Source organism: Tenrec ecaudatus, chromosome 8 (genome assembly GCF_050624435.1).
Source record: "Tenrec ecaudatus isolate mTenEca1 chromosome 8, mTenEca1.hap1, whole genome shotgun sequence".
Taxonomy (NCBI): domain Eukaryota; kingdom Metazoa; phylum Chordata; class Mammalia; order Afrosoricida; family Tenrecidae; genus Tenrec; species Tenrec ecaudatus.
The window spans coordinates 122,475,059-122,497,931 of NC_134537.1; the positions used below are offsets into that span (position 1 = coordinate 122,475,059).

Here is a 22,873-nt window from a genome sequence, read left to right on the forward strand (position 1 = left end):
ACAAGCTTTTCTTTTGTGAAGTGTTCTGTTCTGTTCTTTGTCAGTGGTTTGTTTTTGTTGTTTTGTTGTCTGGTTGTATACTGTTGCTTTGTTTTTCTTTGTCTTGTTTTCGTGCATGTTAGTGTCTCCACAGGTTTGTCTGAATAGGACAGGCTGGATGAACTATCTGGAGAAAAAACAATGGGACAGACAGTTCCCGGGGGACTTGGGGTGGGGGAGGTGTAGGGGGTAAGGAAGTGGTGTTAACAAACACAGGGACAAGGGAACAACATGGGACCCAAATGGTAGTGAGGGGGGAGTGGCAGGCCTGGTGGGGAATGATCAAGGGTAACGTTGTGTAGAGAAGAGGTATAGCTGTAGCCCAGGTGGGGACAGAGCATGGTAGTGGGGCAGGAGGAAAGTCCAGGGAGATGGAGGAAGGAGCTGGGAGTCAAGGGGCATTTATGGAGGTCTAGACAAAGACATGTACATGCAAACATATATATGAGGATGGGGAAATAGATCTAAGTGTCTACATTTATAGGTTTAGTATTAAGGTGGCGGAAGGACCTTGGGCCTCTAATCAAGTACTCCCTCAATGCATGAATACTTTCTTTTATTAAATTGGCACTCTATGATGCTCACTCTCCCGACACAACTGCTGAAGCCAAAGTGGGTGAACAAGTAAACGTGGTGAAGAAAGCTGATGGTGCCCGGCTATCAAAAGAGATAGTGACTGGAGTCTTAAATGCTTGAAGATAAACAAGCGGCCATCTAGCTCAGAAGCAACAAAGTCCACATGGAAGAACACACCAGCCTGTGTGATCGAGTGGTACCAAAGGGATCAGTTACCAGGCATCAAAGAACAAAAAATCTTATCATTGACTGCACACCTCCATGATAGGATCGCTGAAGACAAACGGGTGCATAAGCAAATGTGGTGAAGAAAGCTGATGGTGCCCGGCTATCAAAAGAGATAGTGTCTGGGGTCTTAAAGGCTTGAAGGTGAACAAGCAGCCATCTAGTTCAGAAGCAACAAAGACCACATGGAAGAAGCACACCGGCCAGTGCGATCACGAGGTGCCAAAGGGACCAGGTATAAGGCATCATGCAAAATATATATATATATATATATATATATATATATATATATATATATATATATATATATATATATATATATATATATAGCCATATTGAATGAAGGGGGAAGAGCAGAGTGGAGACCCAAGGCTCAAGTGTCAGTCACTGGAGATCCCCTCATAGAGGGGTTTAGGAGAGGAGATGGGTCAGTCAGGGTGCGAGGTAGTACCGATGAAGAACACAGCTTTCCCCCAGATCCTGGATGCTTCCTCCCCCCAACTACCATGATCCGAATTCTACCTTGCAGGACTGGATAGGGCAGAGGTTGTACACTGGTGCATATGGGGGCTGGAGGCACAGGGAATCCAGGGTGGATGATACCTTCAGGACGAAGGGTGTGAGGGGCGATGCTGGCTGGGAGAGTGGAGGGTGAGTGGGTTGGAAATGGGGAACTGATTACAAGGATCCACATGTGACCTCCTCCCTGGGAGATGGACAGCAGAGAAGGGGGGGAAGGGAGACTCCAAGGGCACATGAGGGAGGGGGGAGTAGGGAGGAAGGGGGAAAAAAAGAGCACTGATGCAGAGGGCTTAAGTGGAGAGCAAATGCTTTGAGAATGATTGGGGCAGGGAATGTGCGGATGTGCTTTATACAATTGATGTATGTATATGTATGAATTGTGATAAGAGTTGTATGAGCCCCTAATAAAATGTAAAAAATGAAAAGGAAAAAAATTTTAGAAACTTTATCAAGAACAGATTTGGTGCATTGAACATTAATGATGGAAGACCAGGTATGTTGTGTTGTGTCATCAAGAATTAATACAAGAAGAAAGCAAGTGGCCATTTACAAAGACTCCAGAAAGAAAGAAAAGATCAAAGTGGGTATCAGAAGAGACTCTGCAAAAGCGAATGGAAAAAAATGATGAAGGCAAAGAGTTGAACAGAAAATTATAAAAGGCAACTTGAGAAGATACACCAAAACCTTCTAGTGGAGTGTGCAAAGATCTGATATTCTAAAATCAACAAGGAGGAGTGTGCTCACCGCCATTCAAACGGAAAGAACTGAAGAAAAATGTCAAGCCTTGACTTGCTAGTTGGAAGAATTTTATGGACAAAATAGTGGATGCCAGAAGCATCAAAGAGTATGGAAGTGATGCATAGAGTCATTGTATCAAAAATATTTGGTCAAAATTCAATCAATTCAAGAGGTAGCATCTGATCAAGAACCGATGGTACTGATTGATGCTTTGCTGGAGGCACTGGCAAAAACCAAGCTCCGGGAATTGATGGAACAGCAATTGAAATATTTCAACCAACCCGTGCAGCACTGGAAGCACTCACTCATTAATGTCAAGAAATTTGGAAGAGAATTACCTGCCAACTGACTGAAAGAGACTCCTATTTATGCTTATTCCAAAGAAAAGTGACCCAGCATCACTATTGTGAATGCCACATGCAAGCAAAACGGTGCCAGATATAATTCAAAAATGAATTGTGAATGCAGTGCATTGAGAAGGAGCTGCCAGAAATTCAGAAGACAATTTGGAAGGAAGGACCTCATTGTTGATGTCAAATATGGAGTAGAGAATACTAGAAAGATGCTTGCTTGTGTCTTATTGACTATGCAAAGACTGTGCGAATACTGTGAAACTACAGATGACATTGAGAAGCATGGGAATTCTTGAACACTCAATAGTGCTCATGTGGATCCTGTACATGGACCAAGAAGCAGGTGATTCAGCAGAACAATTTATCAGAGGCAGAAAAGTAAATCTATTCAAAGCCTTCCTATTACAAAGGAAGAAAAAGGAGGTCACTAAATGGAAAGCCCAAGGCTACCCAGAGCGGCCTAGTGCCCAGAACCTGGTTTCCTTTCCAGCTACAGCGCTTGTGCACATAGTGAGGCTTTATCCTGGATTGATAGTGGTTGTAAGTAAAGATTCATTCTATCTTTGACCAGGGACACTTTACAAATTCATAACACCAACAACAAAACAGATTTGTTGGCAATGATTGATGATTATGTATGGGAAAACCTAAGATTGACTAGAGGAGACCTTTGGGAGAAAGATCACACTCAAGAGCACAATTGCACGCATGCATGCGCGCGCACGAACACACACACACACACACACTCACACTCACACACACACCTACCTTCCTCTTTCCTTTCAGCTCCTGAGTTGACCACATCTGAAAGGAGAATTAGGCCTGCCAGACATTCTTGAGATGACTGTGTTCTGTCGTTTGCTTCATACTAGCAGAGATTTTCCAACACTCAGGCAGTGTCTTGCTAAATTAAGCTGGCTCTTCACAGCTCTGTCTGAGACTGTTTGCTAGTCTGAAGAAATGCAAACTTCTTACAAGTTCCATGATCCAGCTGTGATCATTGGGAGAAACCCAAAGTAACCAAGGGAGCTGTCTTCTCTGTGGTCAGACCTAGTTGTGAAACAAATATGCCCCAAAGAAAGGCATTCAGGCATAGATACCTTGGCCTTGAGAAGAACGGGAGTCCCAGAACACCTGTCTGTGCTCCCGCAGAACCTGAACGTGGATTAAGGGCAGTTGTGCAAACAGAACAAGCAAACAATATTGCATTGTTTAAAATCAGGAACAGTGTGTTTCAGAGTTGCAACCTCTCACCATACTTATTCAATCCGTATGTTGAGCGAATCATCAAAGAAGCTGGGTTATATGAAGAGGTTGGCAGCTTCAGGGTTAGGGGAAAGCTTGTTAACAACCTGAGATATATCGATGACATACCTTGCTTGCTGAAAACAAGGAGATGTCGAAACACTTGCTGGTGAAGACCAAAGACTGCAGCCTTCAGTATGGTTTACAACTAACGAAAACAATGATGCTTATGCTAGACTACCAGGTAGCATGATGACAAATGGAGAAAAGATTGAAGTTGCTGAGGATTCTGTCTTGCTTGGACCTGCAATCAATGCTCATGGAAGCAGCAGTCAAGAAATCAAAGGACTTGTCACACTGGGTGAAGCGGCTGCACACGAACTCTTTAAAGTGTTAGAACGCAAGGGTGTCACTTTGAGGACTCAGGTGCACCTGAGCCAAGCCATGGCATTTTCAGTTGCCTCCGATGCATGTGAACATTGGACCTTGACTAAGGAAGACAAGGGAAGATTTGATGCATTTGAATTATGGTGCTGGCGACGCAGCTTCAAAGTACCACGGCCTGCCAAAAAACACACAGATCTGTCTCAGAAGAAGTACAGCCAGAATGTTCCTTAGAGGCAAGGATGGTGAAAGACTTCATCTCGGTCACGTACAGAAGAGACCAGTCCCCAGAGAAGGACATCGTGCTTGGTAAAGTAGAAAGACAATGAAAAAGCAGGCCACCAAAGGATGGATTGAAACAGCGATTATAACCATGGGCTCAAACATCAAGATGGTAAGGACAGTGGGGAAGCCATTGCTAACCGCCTCCCGCCTCATGAGAGAAGCAGAATTTAGCTCCACACTAGTTTGAAGCTGATCGTCACAGGCAGAGGTCAGACGTGCCTCTACCTTCCATCGTTCTTTTTTCCCAACACTTTTATTGGCATATAATTCACCTATCGTGCTTCTGACTAGGGGAATTCTGATAGCAAACATCCCTTTACAGGACACGGTTTCTCTGCTGGGTTTGCTAACCCATTGCAATGGCTTTCCTAGTTGGTCTTAACTGAAGGCTTGCCTGCAACACTCCTGTACCACTCTCAGACTAAGAGAAAGGTTGAGCCTTTCACCCCAATGCTTTAATACAAGGATCATTCACCATTTAAAAAAAATGGCGTAGGATTGGATCCTGTCTCGTGATCTGCTTGATGTGAAAACAGAGACATTAACAGGAACAGCAGCTACAGAGATGGAAATTATACTAAAGTTCACACATATACAAACACATAACCACCAGAAGCTGCACTGAAGATGTTAGTATCTACCAACTGAGCTCATAAAAATAAACATTCTAATCCTGAACCTGAATTAAAGATCAATTTTAGAAGTCACAACAACCCTGAGCTCTGCCTGCCACATAATAGACACATTTCCTTTATGGTCTTTGGCTATAATAAGAATAAAAATAAATTTCATTTAATAGAAGAAGGAAAAAGTATTGTGAGAACACACTAAGAGCTTCCACATGGGTTTATTGTTTTGTTTTGTTGGTTTTAAAAAAAATATAACATTTGGCTGAGTTTCCCTTCTAACCATGGTCTATCTTTTCACAGTTTCACCTCATCTACGCATCCCTTAAAGCAGTGGTTCTCAACCTTCCTCAGGCTGCGACCCTTTCATACAGTTCCTCATGTTGTAGTGACCCCCAACCATAAAATTATTTTCATTGCTACTTCATAATTGTCATTTTGCTACTGTTATGAATCGGGCAACCCCTGTGAAAGTGTCATTCCATACCCAAAGGGGTCGTGACCCACAGGTTGAGAACCGCTGCCTTAAAACCATGCTCCTTAACTTTAAGATTCCCAAAACTTAAGGCTGATTTATATTTAACGTTTAAAATTTTTTTCCCAAGACTACCACTTTTGCTTGCAACTCCACATTCTTTCTTGTGTGGAGAGCCAGTGATAATTGTAAGTGGTATATTAGGCCTTTAACCAAGAAAGTGCAGATTACAGGTAAGCGGCAACAACCTTTGCTGTGCGGGCAAAACAAAGACTGAGCCCAGGCAGAGAGAGACCTAGAACCCATCCTCCAGCTGGTTGATTTTCCAGAGGGTGAGGTTTAGGTTTTTCTTTTGCTTTCTTGCTTTCTGCAAAGTCTTTCGTTTTGAATCTATCTATCTAAAATGCCTTTGGAAGCACATTTATTTATTATGACTGGGTTTCAAAAAGAAATAGACACACACACACCCTAAACTTGGACTTGAGGTGTTTGCAGATTTGTAAGATGGATTACTAGTGCGACGTCACTGACTGACCAGTGGGAAGAAGATGATATGCCCATAATCCACTCAGAAGAACCAGGACAATTGGATTTTTTGGTTAGTTAGAGTTGCCATTTAATATGAAGATATCAGGAACCCTGGTGGCATAGTGGTTCCACGTTGGACTGCTAACTGCAAGGTCATCAGTTCATAACCACCTGCTGCTCAGAGGGAGAGAGACGGGGTTTTCTAGTCCAGTAAAGTTACAGTCTCAGAAACTCGCAGGGGAGTTCTGCCCCATCCTGAGTCGGCATCACTTCTATGACAGTGAATTTGGCTTGGTTACTATTGGGATGAGTGAACATTTAATGAAAGGAAAATCAGCACCAGTACTCAGTTACCTGGGCAGGCTTAGGCATGATGCTAGTAAGATGTCAGAGTCTTGTTAAAGCTATAGGGCTGTTTCCAGGTTCCCAATGCAGTTAGCAGAAAATTCAGGAGGAGAAATAAGGAGGTGTCAAGGTTAAGGGTATTTATTTAAGTCAGCATTTCAGAACTTGGAAAGTTACATCAAGAGCCAAGGTTGTTTATTAAGCCCAAGGTTAAATTCCACTACAAAGTCAGGACTAAGACTAAAAGGATCCGTGGTACAATTACAATGGAGCTGGAAGCAAGAACAGGAGCAGGAGGGAATCCAGAGCTTCTCAACAACTGCTGGTGTCAGAGGACTGTCCCAAGCTTATTTCCATCACCAGAGGCTCAGTGGGGTGAATTCCAGGTAGTCTGGAAAGCGTCACAATACATATTCATGCACATGGAATTCAGGAATCGTCAGCGGTCTTTCTTGAGCTGCTTCAATGGGGTCCCATGATATTTTTCAACTTCATTTTGACATACTTTATCAGGAGAAAATTTTCCAAGGGATTCAGGTCAATGGACAGTTTAAAATAACCGCTTTTAACAAAACATTAAATTGATAATTATCTCCTTGCTAGTTTTAAAAAAAATCCTCAACATTCTATCATGTTTATTAGATATTTCTAGTCAAGAAAGGCCCAAATTGTTGACCATCATGTGAAAGAAGTGCACTCTTTAGAAAAACATGAATATTGGTATCTGGTAAAGGTTATAGTTGTCAATATTTAATGATAGGGGTTCCTCTAAACCCTTAAGTGGAAACCTCTAACGAAAACCATTCTAATGTGAAAGTATAGCCTTTCCTCCAGCACGTGCCATATCTAATTGCTCATCTCCATTTTTTTGCTAAGACAGTACTTGTTCATGATCTGCCTCACCAGTATGAATAAAATATTCAGTTTATTACATACACAAAATTATTAGCAAAATAGATAATCATATAATAATGTCAAGAGAGCACCAACAAAACGAGTACTGCATTTTTTCAAAGGCATGATTTTTATAGTTGACCGGCTAGCAGTACTTGATGATTTTGCTGCCTGTTCTACAGGCACCTCTCGACTCCTCGTTCTAGTTGTCATACTAGCATTCCTGGTGCTGCTAATTGAACTCACCTTTACCGTCCATAAACCATGCCAGGAGCATAGTGATGAAGATTAGAGTTCTATCACTGCTCTAAAAAACTGAGCCAAAAGATGTCATTTATTAGGATCACATGACGGATACAAGTGAGTCATTTTTTCTCAGTCTTTACCATCAATGAAACATGCTTTCGATTTTTATTTCTGTGCCAACAAGCAGATAATAAGCATAGCTAACACTTTAGCACAGTTTTCAACCTGTTAGGCATCTCACATATTAATTCAGTAAGGTTTGAAATATCCCTGTGAGCTAATTATTATTATCATCTCCACTTTCCTGTAGAGGCATGCCCAGGCTTCTGAAATATGAAATACATTGCCCTAAAAGGCACACGTGGCAAATGGCTTGAGGTCAGAGTGCAACCAGACCAATTCTAAGCACCAGATGCTCTCATTCAGCCACTCTGCTAGGCTGCCTGCGTGTCAGGTGACGAGATGAGTCTGCTGGTTTCACTGAAGGGTGTGGGTGGTGTGGACTGCACCACAGGACACTGCCAGAGGAGGTGACGCTAAAAGGACTGTCTATAAGTTATTATGCACTATTTCAGGATAAATTTATTATTTTTAATAAAGTACTCCCATAGTCAGTTACAACGGCAAAATGTTTGTTTTGTAAATCTCGTGTATGCAAATCCATACACAAGACTATGATTCCATGTTAATTTTCTTTAGACCCTTTTATTGTCCCCCAAAGCTTTCAGTATTACCTAATGAGAGCTGTCCTTATTACTGGGTTACAAAGATGCTTTAAATTATGTGGTTTCCAGCTGCATTGATTTTATTATGTTGGTTTTTTTTTTGGCTCTCAACAATTTTATGTTTTTTAAAAAAAAAGAAGGGAAAAAAAAAACAAACCAAAAACTCCCTCACATGGGGGAAGGCCCCCAGTGGGATTTTATTATGTTTTTAAGGTTGCTGATTTTTATCAGATTTTCTGGTGTTTCGGCTACAGCATTGTAGTTTGTATCTGTGAACATATACCAACCACTATTTTTTAGAGTAAAATAACAGTTAAAGGAAAATGAGAAAAAAATGAAAGGTTTCTACTCAGTTACAAATAATGGTGTAATTCAATGTGGACAGATTTTACAAAAACAGTTTTGGAAAAAGTTTTGTTTATATTTATATAATCTAAAATATTACATTTGAGAAATTTACTAGACTTGTTATACACCAGGTTTTAATAAAAGTAGATGGTCACCATTATCAAGGATCCCGTATGGTTTGATATGGGAGAGGTCCACGTGGGCGGCACATCAGTTGTAGCTGCTCTGATTGACATCGATATTTTGCATGAGTTCCTCCTGCTCATTTTGTTGCTAACCACTGAGTGAACGCTCCCAGTGGTCACGGCAACATTCCCACATGAATCAGACCTTACTAAAGGAACTCAGCAGCTCAAAAGGAGAATCAGTACATAGTAACAACTTTTAAATTATAAAATATCTATTATACATACTTCCTGATCACACGAAACTTAGAAACCGCCAGTATTCATATACAGCGATTATCTATCTATCTATCTATCAGCACTGGGGTGGGGGTGGGGGGGAAGTTACTTGTTGATCTATGATGACAGGTCAGCAGTTTGAAACAACCAGCTGCTCCATGGAAGAACGTCAGGACTTTAAACACGTGTAAAGAATTACATGGAAATTCATAGGGGCAGGTCTATCCTGTCTTGTAGGCTTGTTATGGGTTGACTCCAAGGTATGTATCATGTATGTATGATGTGTGCATGCATGTATGTATGTATGTATCTACATTTGCAGAAAAACAGAGCTCCACACCTTATATAAGAGCATGACTGTGTGTTATAAAGCAGGGATGCAAAAGGAGATAGGAAAGAGGGATGAGCATGCCTGCAAAATAGAAGGGAGACATGCCATTGAAATGTGGAGGGTTTAGAGAAGAGAAAGGTGGTATCACATACCCTCTCTGTCTGGTTCAGGTGTGGAAGCAAATATGTCCTGTAGAAGGAAAAAGGCATGTCTCCCTTCTATGGGCTGACCCTTTATCTAATTCAAGGGTTGATCAGAGATTAAAACTCATGCAGCATCTTGGAGGGACTGGGTGGGGGCTGGGAGTGTGGACAAAGATCTTCTTCAGTGAAATAAAGTTTGCATATTATCTACTCAAATTAATTTCATGATTTTGAGTTTTAACAAAACTCAAAAGAGAATCAGGTCAAAAGTAAGGTGCAAGGTTTATCTTTAAAGAAACAAAAACCATCACCTAACATTTTGTTTTCACTTGTAGCTGACTGCAGTGGTGTTAAAATTAGATCTGCATTTCTTAGAATTCAGAATTTGCTTACACTTGTTTTGTATGTATTCACTTTCTCATGGGTTGTTTTCTCTTTTTTCTCTCCATTCACCATCCACCCTTTCTATGGTGTTGTGCTTTTGAAAATGAAATACACAAGTTTAGTATTAACTGTGTAGAGTAACTCTAAGGAGTCCTAGTGTTACCAAGATCAAACAGTTGCTAAACCAAAAAGAAAGGAAAAGATGATCAGGTATTCTGCAGAAGAGAGATGCAGCCAGCTGCTTGCATATAGATCATGCTCCTTGGAAACTTCAGGGGCAGGACTGCCCATTCTACAGGGTCCCTATGAGTCAGGTGGGTTCCACTTAGTTAGTCTTAAACTGACTGCAGCAGATATGTGCTGACAGGTGCGTGATGTCCTTCTCCAGGTACTGGTCTCTCCCGTGAGGCCAAGTCTTGTCAGGTTTACTTCTAAGGAGCAGACTGGCTGCACTCCTTCCAAGTCTGAATACAGTGTTATTTAATAAGAAAATACTAGAAATGTTTTACAATATGGTCCTGGGCTAAGATGGTCAAGAATTGAAACCCAAACCAATTCTTTCACTGGCTATGATGCCTATTTCAATGGCTACTGGTAAAAAGCACTAAGATCGGAGTTTAAGGTCAGCGTGTGGATCGGTTTTCTCATAAAACATTAACTACAAAGAGGTAAAGGACCAGTACCTAATAACAAAGGCTCAATTCCTTCAGAAATAGATATTCTAAGTACATATCCAAATGAAAGTTATTTTCTTTATGGAAAAAATCAGTTGAAGAATTTATTTCATATTACAATGTTCAAAATGAAAAGAAATAATATGACTAGCTGCTTATTTCAGCCTTAAGATAAATGTCAACCAATTTTCCGAAAATGTAATTATTTAAATTGTAAACTAATTAGCCTCAGTGACTCAGGAGTTAAGCTCTCCCCTACGAACTGAAAGGCTTGAGGTTCAAATCCACCAGAGGCTCTATGGGAGAAAGATGTAGCAATATGCTTCCATTAAGATGCTCGCTTTGGAAACCCTATAGGGACCTTTTTATATGTCCTGATGGCTTACTGATTGCATATCGGGCTAATAACTGAAACATCGGCAACTTGAACCCAGCCACTCCGTGGGAGAAAGATGGAGCTCTGTAGACCATAAAGAGTTACAGTCCTGGAAAGCGAGAGGTGCAGTTGTCCCTGGCCTATGGGGTCAATGTGAGTCAGCATTGACACGATGGCAGTGGGAGAGCGCAAGAAACAAGAACAACTGGGTTGCTTGACTCTCCAGCTGCTTTTTGGTTTTAATATTTAAATGAGTACAAAGCTTCTAGTAACGGTGTTTTTCTGGAGGGTGACGGAGGTTGTCGACGATTCTGTAGCAGTTGTTATCGTCATTACGTGGCGTGCGTCGGCTGCCCCGACGCTAAGAACACAGAGAAGGAAACACTGTGTGGTGCTGAGGCACCTTCACCGTCCTTTGGTTGGAGCACATGGTTGCAGCCATGCCAATCCGGACCACGTGAAGGCTTTCCTCTGTCACTCAACTTTACCAAGCATGAAGTCCTTCTCCACGGACTTGCCCCCACACCGACATACCATCCCCATACTCTGCATTTCAATAGCTCAGTTCATAAGAATTAGGCCACCACCATCAATGCCAGGACAACTTTCTCTTTGTACTTGTGGTGAGCCCTCCATTTCCCTCCAGCCTCCCTGTCATGTCCCCATTGGGTCGACTAGCCCAGGTGGTGTTGAGTTCCATACACAGAAAGCATACAAAATCAAGAAAGAATGCAAACAAGGGCCCAACAACGACAGAATGAAACAAAAGAAACAACCTCAATCAAACACAAAGAAAATATTAAAAGCTAGAGCAATTATATCTTGGGCCAAGAGGGAGATAAGTGACGAGGTGGTACCACATTTTGACCTAAGGACAACTGCTGTGGACGCTGTCTGATAATGAGGTGCTTCCCGTCTCTGACCCACAGGCAGATTGGGCAGAGGCTTACTCCTCTTGGGGGAATCTGTGAATGGGTGTTGGACTTTCACTGTCATCTACAGCCTGCAAACCAGGTGCTCTAACTTGAGCTCTAATACCATTCTCTCCTCTGGGTTTGGATTTTGTAATTTACAATTTTTGGATCACATAGGCAGGTGTGCTTCTTCCAAGCGGATTTCATTGCCACCACACTTTGATGGCTGCTTATTTTGGGACAAGCCTGTAAAGACCCCAGATGCTATTCTTTCTTTGTAGCTGGGCACCAAGTATCCTCTTCACTAGCACCCACATCTTCAGTGATCTCTTTTAGAATAGATAGTGAGTGGGGCCATGTCATAGAACTAATCGAAGAACATTGTTCCTCGATTGGGGCTACAACTGGATGCAAGCTCAAAATGCATTCGTGTATCTGTGGTTTACATATGTGCCTGGTTCACTTTAGAGCAGGGTGTCAACCTGGCAGCCTGCGGCCCAGGAGGTAATTTTTGGTGGCCCATGATGCTCTGAAATAAAATGTAGCACGGGAATTGTGTGTACGGTATTGCCTCGATCTCCCCTAAGTGCTATTTTTTTCATAACAAGTTTTTTCTATTTTCATTTTATTTCAGAGCAATGTGGGCCACAAAAAATTACCTCTGGGGCCACCAGTTTGACACCCCTGCTTTAGAGAACTCATTATCATTTTGTTGAAGGACATTATATATTATCTCAATGAAGGAACTGACCCCTCATGTCCAAAGTGTGTGGGATCAATTAAAACTACCTAGTTATTAGGGTTAGTAACTGTTTCATCACGAGGTTACGATTCAGAAACTCCTGTGAATTGTCCCTCTGATCTGCCTTTGATCAGTTTATATTTTTTCCCCCTCTGTAGAGTCAGCAGGAAGAGAGGAAGGTTTTTAAATATGCACTTATGGGGAGGAAGGGGAAAAATGAGGAGCTGATGCCAGGGGCTTAGGCGGAGAGCAAATGTTTTGAGAATGATGAGGGTAATGAATGTACAAATGTGCTTTACACAATTGAAGTACGTATGGGTATGGATTGTGATAAGAGTTGTATGAGTCCCTAATAAAACGATTTAAAAAAGGAAAAAATGCACTTATATGTGTGTGCTCTCATTGGGGAAAAATATCACCTTAGTTTTAAAATATACATTTTATACCAGAAGTGTTCTCATTCTTCCTTTTGGAGAAAGGCTCGTGCGTGCGTGCGTGTGTGTGTGTGTGCGTGTGTGTGTGTGTGCGTGTGTGTGTGTGTGTGTGTGTGTAGGAACCTATGCTCCTATTGCCAGTAAAACCGTTTCAGTGAAGTGAGTACCTCAGGGCACTCTAAGAACTCTAGGATCGCATGCATGTTACAAAAACCAAACAAAACACAGATCCCCTGCTGGAGAGTCAATTGAGTCTGAGTCCTGTGCTTTACAATCCTATTGTGTCAGATGATGTTATAGATATGTAAATGAGCCAGCTGTCTCACAAAGGAAAGCCTTCCCGCGGGGATAAGAGTTAAGATCCCTCTTTGGAAAGTAGGAGGTTACTGTGTCAGGCCTTCTTACATCCTAGCTGCCAGCCTGTGTATTAGGTTGCTCTGCACACCTGCCAAATCTGCCGCAGAGAAAGGGGGTTGGGGGCTCCTTGAGTCAACCAGACTTAAAAAAGATCAAAGTACCTAGTTCAACTAGAACGCAACCTACATTTTGTCCCCCTGTCCTTTCGAGGCCTGGTGGTCGGTCTCCTCTGTCTCTGCAGGTCCACAGCAAACAATTAACTGAGAAAACGGAGCAGAAGCATCTCACAGACAGTTTTTATTTGCAAAGACCAGAGAAGCCAAGGGAATAAAGACCCTAGGAAACGAAGAGGAAAGTGTCCTGTTTTCCTGGGCATTATTGCAAACAGGAGGGTTTCTAGGGGGTGTGGCAGGCGGCGGCGGAGTGGCGGATCCTCCCGAAAACCCGACATTCCTGGGCGCTGAGCTTACTCACGCTTCTCTGCCGTCCTCGGGTTCGCTGTCCGAGGCCCACTCCTCGCCAATGTCCGGCAAGGTGAAGAACAGGGTTTTGGGCCCAGTGCTGGGCGGTGCGCCAGGGTCGGGGTCGCGCTCTCTGCAACCAGGCTGGTGGACGCTCCGGGGGCTTGCGGTTAAACTGCTGCAGCCGCTGCGGCCCCCGGCTCCCGGGATGGACGGCAGCGCGGCCCAGACCCCGCCGGGCCCCGGGGGCGCCCGCGCCAGCCCCGCGACGTGAGCGGGGGAGCCCGAGGCACTGCCACCGCCGGCGGGGAGCAGGGGCAGGGGCAAGGGCAAGGGCAGGGGCAGCGGCAGGAGCTGGCCTTTGGCCGCTCTGGGACTACTGGGTAGCGAGAGGGGAGCCCCCACTGCGTTGGCAGCGGCGCGGCTGGCGGCCGGGACCCGGGGGTAGGAGGCGGTGAGCACGCGCGGGAGCGGGGCGGGGGCTTCTCGAGGGCCCGCGGGGGAGCCGGGCACCAGGGCGGGGAAGAGGGTGAGGGTCGGGGCGGTGCTCCGGGCAGGGTCAAGGGGGGTGCCCGCCGGCCCCGCGGACGCGGCCCCGTCGGCGTGGCCGGAGGAGGGGACCGGCGAGGGAGCCGCGGGTGGCGCCGTCGAGGTCTTGAAGATTTTGGCAAAGAGAGATCCGAGGTCCAACACGGCGACCTTCATGCCTCCACGTTGCAAATGTCCCCTCGGCGGCCCGAACCTCAACACCACCGTGGGCCCAGCGGCCGGGCTCCATCCACCGCCGCCCGCAGGGTAGGGGCTCTGTGGCCCTGGGCGCGGGACAGCGGTCCCAGGGCCCCCAGGCGCCGTGCAGCCCCGGAGACTGCAGGCACCTGTGCTTCTCTGGCCACTGGAAGAGCCTCACCTGGAGCCTCGGGTCCCGCGCCACTCGGGACTGACCTTCCCTGATGCCCGTCTGTCGGCGTGGAAAGCGGCCCCGGGCCCTCCGTGCGGGGCAACCCCCCCTGTGCCCAGGGACGAGGGTCTGCAGCCGTGAGAGAGGGGCTGGAGCTTCCAGCGCCGCCCCGGGCTTAGAGTGGAGACCGTGGCCTTGGCCGAGCCACCCCCAGGGCCCCCGGGACCGCGCTGGCGGTTGCTAAGCTAAACAAAAACCCTGCTGAGCTCCCTGCTAATTGGGCCCCAGACTGCAGCTCAGGGCGGCGCCCAGAATAGATACAAACTCCCCTCCTAGAATCAAACCTTAAAGAGACAGTCCCCAACCCACCATGCCCCCATCAGTCTAGGGGTTCACCCAATTCGCCAAGTTCTTGGCTGAGTGGCCAGGAATTTGGGCACCGTTGTGGGGAGGATTTTCCTGCCTCCAACATGTTCTCAAATGTATCTAGTCTGACAAAGGCAAGCCTGCTAGAGTCGGGGGCGGGGGCGGGGGGGTATCGAATGGCCAGCTCTCTGGTCAGATGCGGAGTGACTAAAAAGGTGTACACAGGTTCGTAATCCGGAAACAGCAGCGGACATTCGTTCCCCCACCCCAGTGTCACGCTCCAAGTCTGTCACTTTTAAGGTAATGTATTTCAGATAGACTTCATAGTGATGACAAGCCATTTTCTATGTGATTAAATTCTACTTCCATTGATAATCAACAGTTTGACTAATTGTTCTTCTGATAAGAGGAACATGCTTGGCTATGGGAACAACATCAAGGTAATCCATTCACAAACTTGGCAAGGAGTTTGGCCTCTGGGAGTTACAATAGTGAAATTCAAACGCAAGGTGGCTAATCAGCTACCACAGAGAACCGGGAGGCTGTGGAACTGAAACTCACAGCCAAGAGAGAAGTATGAAAGACAGAGGATCCCTTGCTTGTTTGTGTTTGTTTCATTAAGCAAACTAAATTGCATTTTACTCCATCTCTTTGAAAGGAGAAGCATATGGGTGTGAAGGTCTGGAAGGGTATGGAGTCAGTTTTGAGCCGGTTAAAACGTCCTGTGTTGACACTGTTCATCCATTAACGTTTACAGGAGAATTTCTCTTTTGATCTCTGGAGATATCTTTTCTGGGGGCAGTGATACAAGATCGAATAAATAAACATTCAGCTTTTGTATTTTAGTCTTTTGGGAGTCATCAAACTGGATTCTACATATTGTAAGTTTCCACGGTAACGTTATCCTTTGAGATTTCTTGTACACAAAGACTGGTTCACTGACCTTCGGCTGTAACACCCCTGCCCTGTCACGGTCCCTTCTCTGCATCCAACTACTGACAACAAGCACTCCCAGGACCCTTTTTGTGACGGGAATCACAAGAGCATATGAGTCACTGAGTTGAGAGAGAGAGAGACTCTACAACATGGGATCATCAATTTCATATCATTATTGTGGAAATTCTACAAGCAGATTGACAAGATAATCACAGAAGGGAAAGCTCGAGTTTCAGTGTTGGTAGTGGATGTAGCAATCGCACCTGTCAGGCTCGGAAAGAAGAAGGAACAATGAATGAATGACTGATCCCTTTGTTAGAAACTCCTTTGAAACTGGACTATGTTGCAAACATGATAAGCAATTCTGATCAAGATGCTGGATCTTGTATGCTCATTGTTCATCCGTCAACAGTCTTTCAGGCAGATATTAGATGCTACTAGGCTTCTGTGTTAATTACCAGCAAAGTGCGATTCTCCCAACATGAGCCTCAGATGCCGTGCCACATGGCCCGGCTCAAGGAAGTTAATAGCATAAAAGGAAATACAATAAATCGTTTTTCAAATGGCAATGCTGGTTTTAGATGCACTTCATTAATGATAACAAGCCATTCTGTCTGTAGTTAAATTCTGCTTATGTTGCTTAATAAGCATTTTGATTAATTGTTTTCCTGATATTTACAAAAACCTTTGGCTATGTTTCTAAGACAAAGGTAGGAAGTTGTGGCCATGTTGCTGTGAAGAAGTGCTATGTTAAGCATGAAAGTTAAAACAAATTATCTGTGTAATTCATCTGTGTAAATAGGTTGCCTCACTTAGCATGATACTAAGGCCTGAAATTCTAAAAAAAAAATTGTCACATTTTATTATAAAAATACTTCAAATGTTTGAATGATGAAAGGCATTCACTGAATCAATAGATATTTACGAAGCAACTTGGACTGCGGAGCCAAGAGATCTAGGTATGTAGTCTGTCTCTACCACTTAGCGACACTAAGGCTTTCTCTGTGCATTGGTTCCTTCAACTACATATCTACCTCAAATAACGGTACTTGAGCCAGTTACATTAATCAACATGTTGATATAATTGGATCTGCAGCACCTGGTACTCTCTGAGTAGATGTTAGTTTTTAATACATGTGACACTGGGTTACATTGATGAATAGTCAGGTTAAGAGATCTGGAAGAAATTGGTAGCTTGATTTAGTTCCAACTTAATTAATAGTACTTGTTGTGTATGACTTCTTTTTCATGATAAAATATAACAAGAGAGAATACCTCCATAAAACCTTGTGAAAATTTTCTCCAATTTGATTAAAAGCCCTAGATTCTACTGAGGGAAAACTGTTTAATCACTAAAAATCCAATCATTTCAACTGATGGGAAACCAGCTTTAGATCACAGAGATTATTAATAGACTATGAGTTTGTTGACTGCTTATAATGGTAGGTTCAGGGCAAGTAGAAAGTGTGAGAGACCAGACAATGAAGTGGAGAAACTTTCACTAACAGTAGTTAAAGCGTTCAAGAGGCTAAGCGTCTCACAGAGTAAAAGGTCACAATTCATTGTTTCCCAGATCGACAGTAAAAACACTTAAGACGTTTGACTAATGCAAGGCAATCATTGAGTCCATAGATCCTTATGAAGAACCGCTTGGAGGTCCTATCCCTTGGTGGACTGTGGAGTCAATTGCGCAATTATAACAGTCAGCAGGGACCCCAGACGATTCTCCCTTTTTGACCATTCACCGCTGTTACAGCTTCTCCCTTTGTGGGCCCAACTTGACATCCTCAGCACCAACACTTTGTTCCTTCAAATAACTACACTGGAAACAAAGGGCAGTATGGTCTCTCTCTCATTAAGGGACAATCTACTTTCCAGACACTACTCGGGATGAGTCCCCATGGAGTTTCAGTGGCCAGAACTAGCTCTTCCTACCCTTACGCCGATTTTCAACATGAGTATGTGGAACTACCATGCTCTGAAATCTTGGTGCTGCTCCACTGTCAGAGGGGGACCGCGTTCTCTTCATTTGTTAGCTCAGCAAAATCAGGGATCTAAAGTCTGTTGGGTAACAGTATCTGTACAGCAATGTCGATTCTATTATAGAATAAAAACTAAGAGTTTTACTATCTCATTTTCTGGGTACAGTGCACTTTATTGATGGTGCAAGACAATGTCAGCTTCTAAGCCCCTCCCCTTCCTTCAAGGGATCTGGATGGAATATTCTCAGTGTGTTGGGGGATCGAGTTGAAAGCCCCAGAAGCTGAGGGCCTCTCTTCCTCTGTGCTGTTGCTGGGGCTGGTGGTCCAAGAGAGCTCTTACTCCTTGGAGGCCATGTGGACCATAATGTCTACCACTCTGTTGTAGCCGAATTCATTGTCATACCGGGAAATGAGCTTGACAAAGTGGTCTTGGAGGGCAATGCCATCCCCAGCATCAAAGGTGGACGAGTGGGTGTCACTGTTGTTGAAGTCACAGGAGACACCCTGGTCCTCAGTGTAGCCCAGGATGCCCTCTAGGGGGCCATCGGATGCCTGCTTCACCATTTTCTTGATGTCATCATACTTCACAGCTTTCTCCAGATGGCAGGCGAGATCCACGACCGACATACTGGGGGGGTGGGGACACAGAAGTTCATGCAGCGAGTTTCCCATTCAGCTCCGGGATAACCTTGCCCACAGCCTTGGCAGCACCAGTAGATGTGGGGATGGGGTTCTCACCAGCCCCATGGCTGTAGCACCAGTGTTTCCCAGAGAGGTCATCCACTATCTTCTGGGTGGCACAATGACCTGGACTTTGGTTATAAGGCCCTCCACCATGCCAATGTTGTCCTGGATGACCTTGGCCAGGGGGGCCAAGTAGTTGGTAGTGCAGGAGGCATTGCTGACAATCATGAGGGAGTTGTCATATTTCTTGTAGTCCGTGGCCATCACAAACATGGGGACGTTGACAGAAGGGGCAGAGATGATCACCGTATGGCACCATCCTTCAAGTGAACCTCAGTCTTCTCTAGGGTTGTGAAGACACCGCTGGACTGTACAACATACTGGGCACCAGCCTCACCACACTTGATGTTGGTAGGATCTCCCTCCTGGAAGATGGAGATGGACTTTCCATTGATGATAAGCTTCCTGTTCTCAGCCTTGATGGTGCCATTGAACTTGCCATGGGTGGAATCATACTGGAACATGTAGACCAGATAGCTCAGATCAATGAAGGGGTCATTGATGGTAATAATCTCCACTTTGCTAGAGTGGAAAACAGCTATGGTGATGGGGCGCCCAATGTGGCTGAATCCATTCACTCCTACCTTCAACATCATGTCTTTGAGATGCGGCTGGGACTGCACGGAACAGGAAGAGGCGGCTGCCTGTCACACGAGGGGGAGCAGAGAGCCTATCTACTTTTATCTAATTAAAATGACAACTTCAAATTCATTTTATGCTGTGCATACAAACCATACACTAAGCATTCATTCATCACTTTAAATGCTATTATTAAAGAGGTTCTGATAGAGCATCTTACATTCAACACTTAAAATTCTACATTACTCTGACCGTCATATGTCATAGTATTTTGTTGATTTTTATTGAGTTCAGACTTTGAAGTCGAATTAACTGGAATAAAAAATCTTCATCAAATAGTAGATATGTGACCTTGGGTAGTCAGGTAATCTCTGTTCTTTAGTTTCCTTATCTATAAAATTAAAGCAACAGTGGTAATGTAAACTACAGTGAGGGATGAACTGGGCTTTACCAGATACACTTGTTTTTTTTAAATCATTTTATAGGGGGCTTGGACAACTCTTATCGCAATCCATCCATCCATCCATTGTGTCAGGCGTTTTGAACATTCGTTGCCATCATCATTCTCAAAACATTTGCTTTATACTTGAGCCTTTGGTATCAGCTCATTTCCCCCTCCCCCACCCGCTTTCCCTCATGAACCCTTGATAATTTATAAATTATTATTTTTTCATGCCTTACACTGTCCACTGTCTCCCTTCACCCACTTTTTTGTTTTCTGTCCCCCTGGGAGGGGATTATAAGTCGATCACTGTGATCGGTTCCCCTTTTCTACCCCACCTTCCCCATACCCTCCTGGTATTGTTACTCACATTATTGGCCCTGAGGGGGTTATCTCTTACGACCTTGCAGAAATCACTGTCATCTTGATTATGCTGGATCGACCTTGATACTTGGCCAGCTGACCACCCTATAGACGGGACCTGAGCATGTTCTGGGTGCAAGTATCTCTTACTGGTTCCATCACAGAAATTTCTTACCTGGCTTTTTGAATGTTGTTGGGGGTCTATCCCCTCCTATACATTATTTGCATCATTGTCTGTGTACTATCATGTTTTCAGTCTTACCACCTTAGTGCGAATTTGTGTTTTATTGTTTTCTGTTGGGTCTTGCAGCTATGAAGCACAGGAGGAGTGGATGCCTACTGAGAATAACTGATCCAAGGGGTGGAGGTAAATGATGGGGAGGGTAAGGGATCTCAGAGTGGGTGGGGAAGACGGGGTAGGGGGGTGGGGGGATATGGAATGGATTGTGATTGCATAACTTATCTTGGAGGTGATTTAACCAAGGGAGAGAGAATGTTCTAAAATATTTATGTGAAAAGACCCAGAGTAAAAAAATCATAATGTGAATGGGTGGGGAAGGGGGGGAGGGGAGTGCGGAATGGAAACCCAAAGCCAATCTGTAGGCAATTGGACATCCCCTTACAGTAGAGTTGGGAGATGGGTCAGTCATGGTGCAGTAGAGCACCAAAGAAACATACAGTTTTCCTCTGGTTCGTTAATGCTTCCTCCCCACTCCGTCACCCCCCCCCCCCACTATCATGACTCCAATTCAACCTTACAAATCTGGCTAGACCAGAGCATGTACATGGGTACAGATAAGAGCTGGAAGCACAGGGAATACAGGACAAAAAATCTCCTTGGGATCAATATTGAGAATAGTCATAAAAGGAGGGTAAGGGGAAAGTGGGGGAGAAAAGGGTAACCAATCACAATGACCTACCTATAACCCCCTCCCAGGGGGATGGACAACAGACAAGGGGGTAAAGGGAGACATCAGATAGTGCAAGACATGAAAAAATAATAATTAATAAATTATCAAGGGTTCATGAGGGAGGCAAAGAGGGAGATGCAGGGAGGGGGGAAATGAGGAGCTGATAACAAAGGATCAAGTAGAAAGAAAATGCTTTGAAAATGATGATGCAACATATGTACAAATGTGCTTGACACATGGATGGATTTATAGATTGTGAGTTGTCTGAGCCCCCAAAAGAAAATGTAGAAAAGAAAAAGTGTTTGATGTGCGGGTGATGGTACAATTCTCCTTGCTATGATTGAATAATTGAACTACTGAATTATACCATATGTCAATTATTTCCCAATAAAACTGTTTTTAAAAATACAGTGAGGATTAAAGCCAATAATATACACAAACTTAGAATAGTGTCTGGTTCTCTAAGTATTAACACTGCAACTGTGGAAAGGAAATCCAGATGGAGGCATCTGTGCCCATCTCAGATGCTACCTGTTTGCACAGGCAAACGTTTAAGACTATAAGTGACTTAACTGTTATAATGAGTAAGTAGCATATTTTTGTGGATTTATGTATAATTAACAGCTCTTGGCTCCTTAACAACTGCATTCCAGCCAAGCAGATGCTTAGTTATCTGAGAAATTACTCAGCAGGCCTCTTAATCCACCTCTGCTGAGACCTCATTCCTTTGTCTTCTTAAGGAAACAAATCATTACAGTAGTTGCTTTGAGAACATTTTACATGAATTTGCCTATTTGAAAGGTGCGTGTGGAAAGGGTGGACTGTGTATTTTGCTTGGTGTATCAAGACAGGCTTATGAAAATGCAATATTTTCCTATCATTGAATGGTATTTTAATATTCCTCTCAAGATCTTACTCTGACGAGTTCAATGACAAATAAGTGCTCGTATAAATTAAATAGTCCTGACATTCTCAGGAACTCATAAAAATTAATTCCTACTGGAAAAGATTTTTATGTACATAACCTTAAAAGCAAAATATATCAAAGAGATTTGGACTACATATTAAGTGACATGTGCTTAATTTAGGGAAAATAATAATTTCTGTTAATTCCATAATGGAAAGAGTACTCAATCCTCCATTTTTGAGTCATAGCAACCCAATATAGTGAGTCCGTGACTTTAAATCTTTGTGGGAGCAGATAGTCAAATCTTTTTCCTGAGGAGTGGCTTTGAACTTCAGACTTTGTGGTTAGCAGTCTAATGTATACCCAACAGGGCCACCAGGGATCATTATAATGAGAAGAAGGAAGACTAAACTGTTTATCAAGAAAATAAGAAGATTTGAGAAAGATGAGGGCAACACATGTACAAATGTGCTTGACATACAATGGATGGATGTATGGATTGTGATAAGAGTTGTACAAGGCCCCATTATTAAAACTGATCGTATTTAAAAACAAAACAAAACAAACCCGCCCCTAAAATAAAAAAATAAAACTGATGGTTGTGCTCACAGTCCTGATGGTAATGCTGATATCATTCACTGTGTTTACTCTCAACAGCACATGATGTCAATTCTCTGGGATCCTGATCTCTCTTTATCTGAAATTCTGTGTAACTAATTTGGCTTCGGCAGTGGATACTGGAAGAAAATATTACGTTCCCTTTGTTTGTATTCATCTTTGTTTCAATCTTTATAGAATGTTTTAAATAATAAACTATTGTATCTCTACTTAATGCTGTGCACTTAATCCTACTCATATCACAGATAGATTGATGTTAATCACTCATGCTTTCAACAAGGAAAACGTCACTAAACAAAATCTCCTAAAAGGCAAGGACTGGACTCAGAGACAAAGACCTTGCAACACATGAT

At 43.6% G+C, this 22,873-nt stretch overlaps 1 protein-coding gene and 1 pseudogene across 1 annotated transcript in view; both read right to left on the reverse strand.

The window, feature by feature from the left end:
* Positions 1 to 14,479, reverse strand: part of FAM149A (family with sequence similarity 149 member A) — a 51,813-nt gene extending 37,334 nt beyond the window's left edge. The window contains exons 1-2 of the mRNA XM_075556793.1: positions 13,992 to 14,479; positions 13,788 to 13,937 (exon numbers count right to left, since the gene is read on the reverse strand). Coding sequence (XP_075412908.1) covers positions 13,788 to 13,937; positions 13,992 to 14,479 — 638 coding nt within the window. The remainder of the gene's footprint in view (positions 1 to 13,787; positions 13,938 to 13,991) is intronic.
* A 3,813-nt stretch (positions 14,480 to 18,292) lies between these two features.
* LOC142454470 (glyceraldehyde-3-phosphate dehydrogenase-like) lies at positions 18,293 to 19,293 on the reverse strand (annotated as a pseudogene).
* Positions 19,294 to 22,873: the final 3,580 nt, after the last annotated feature.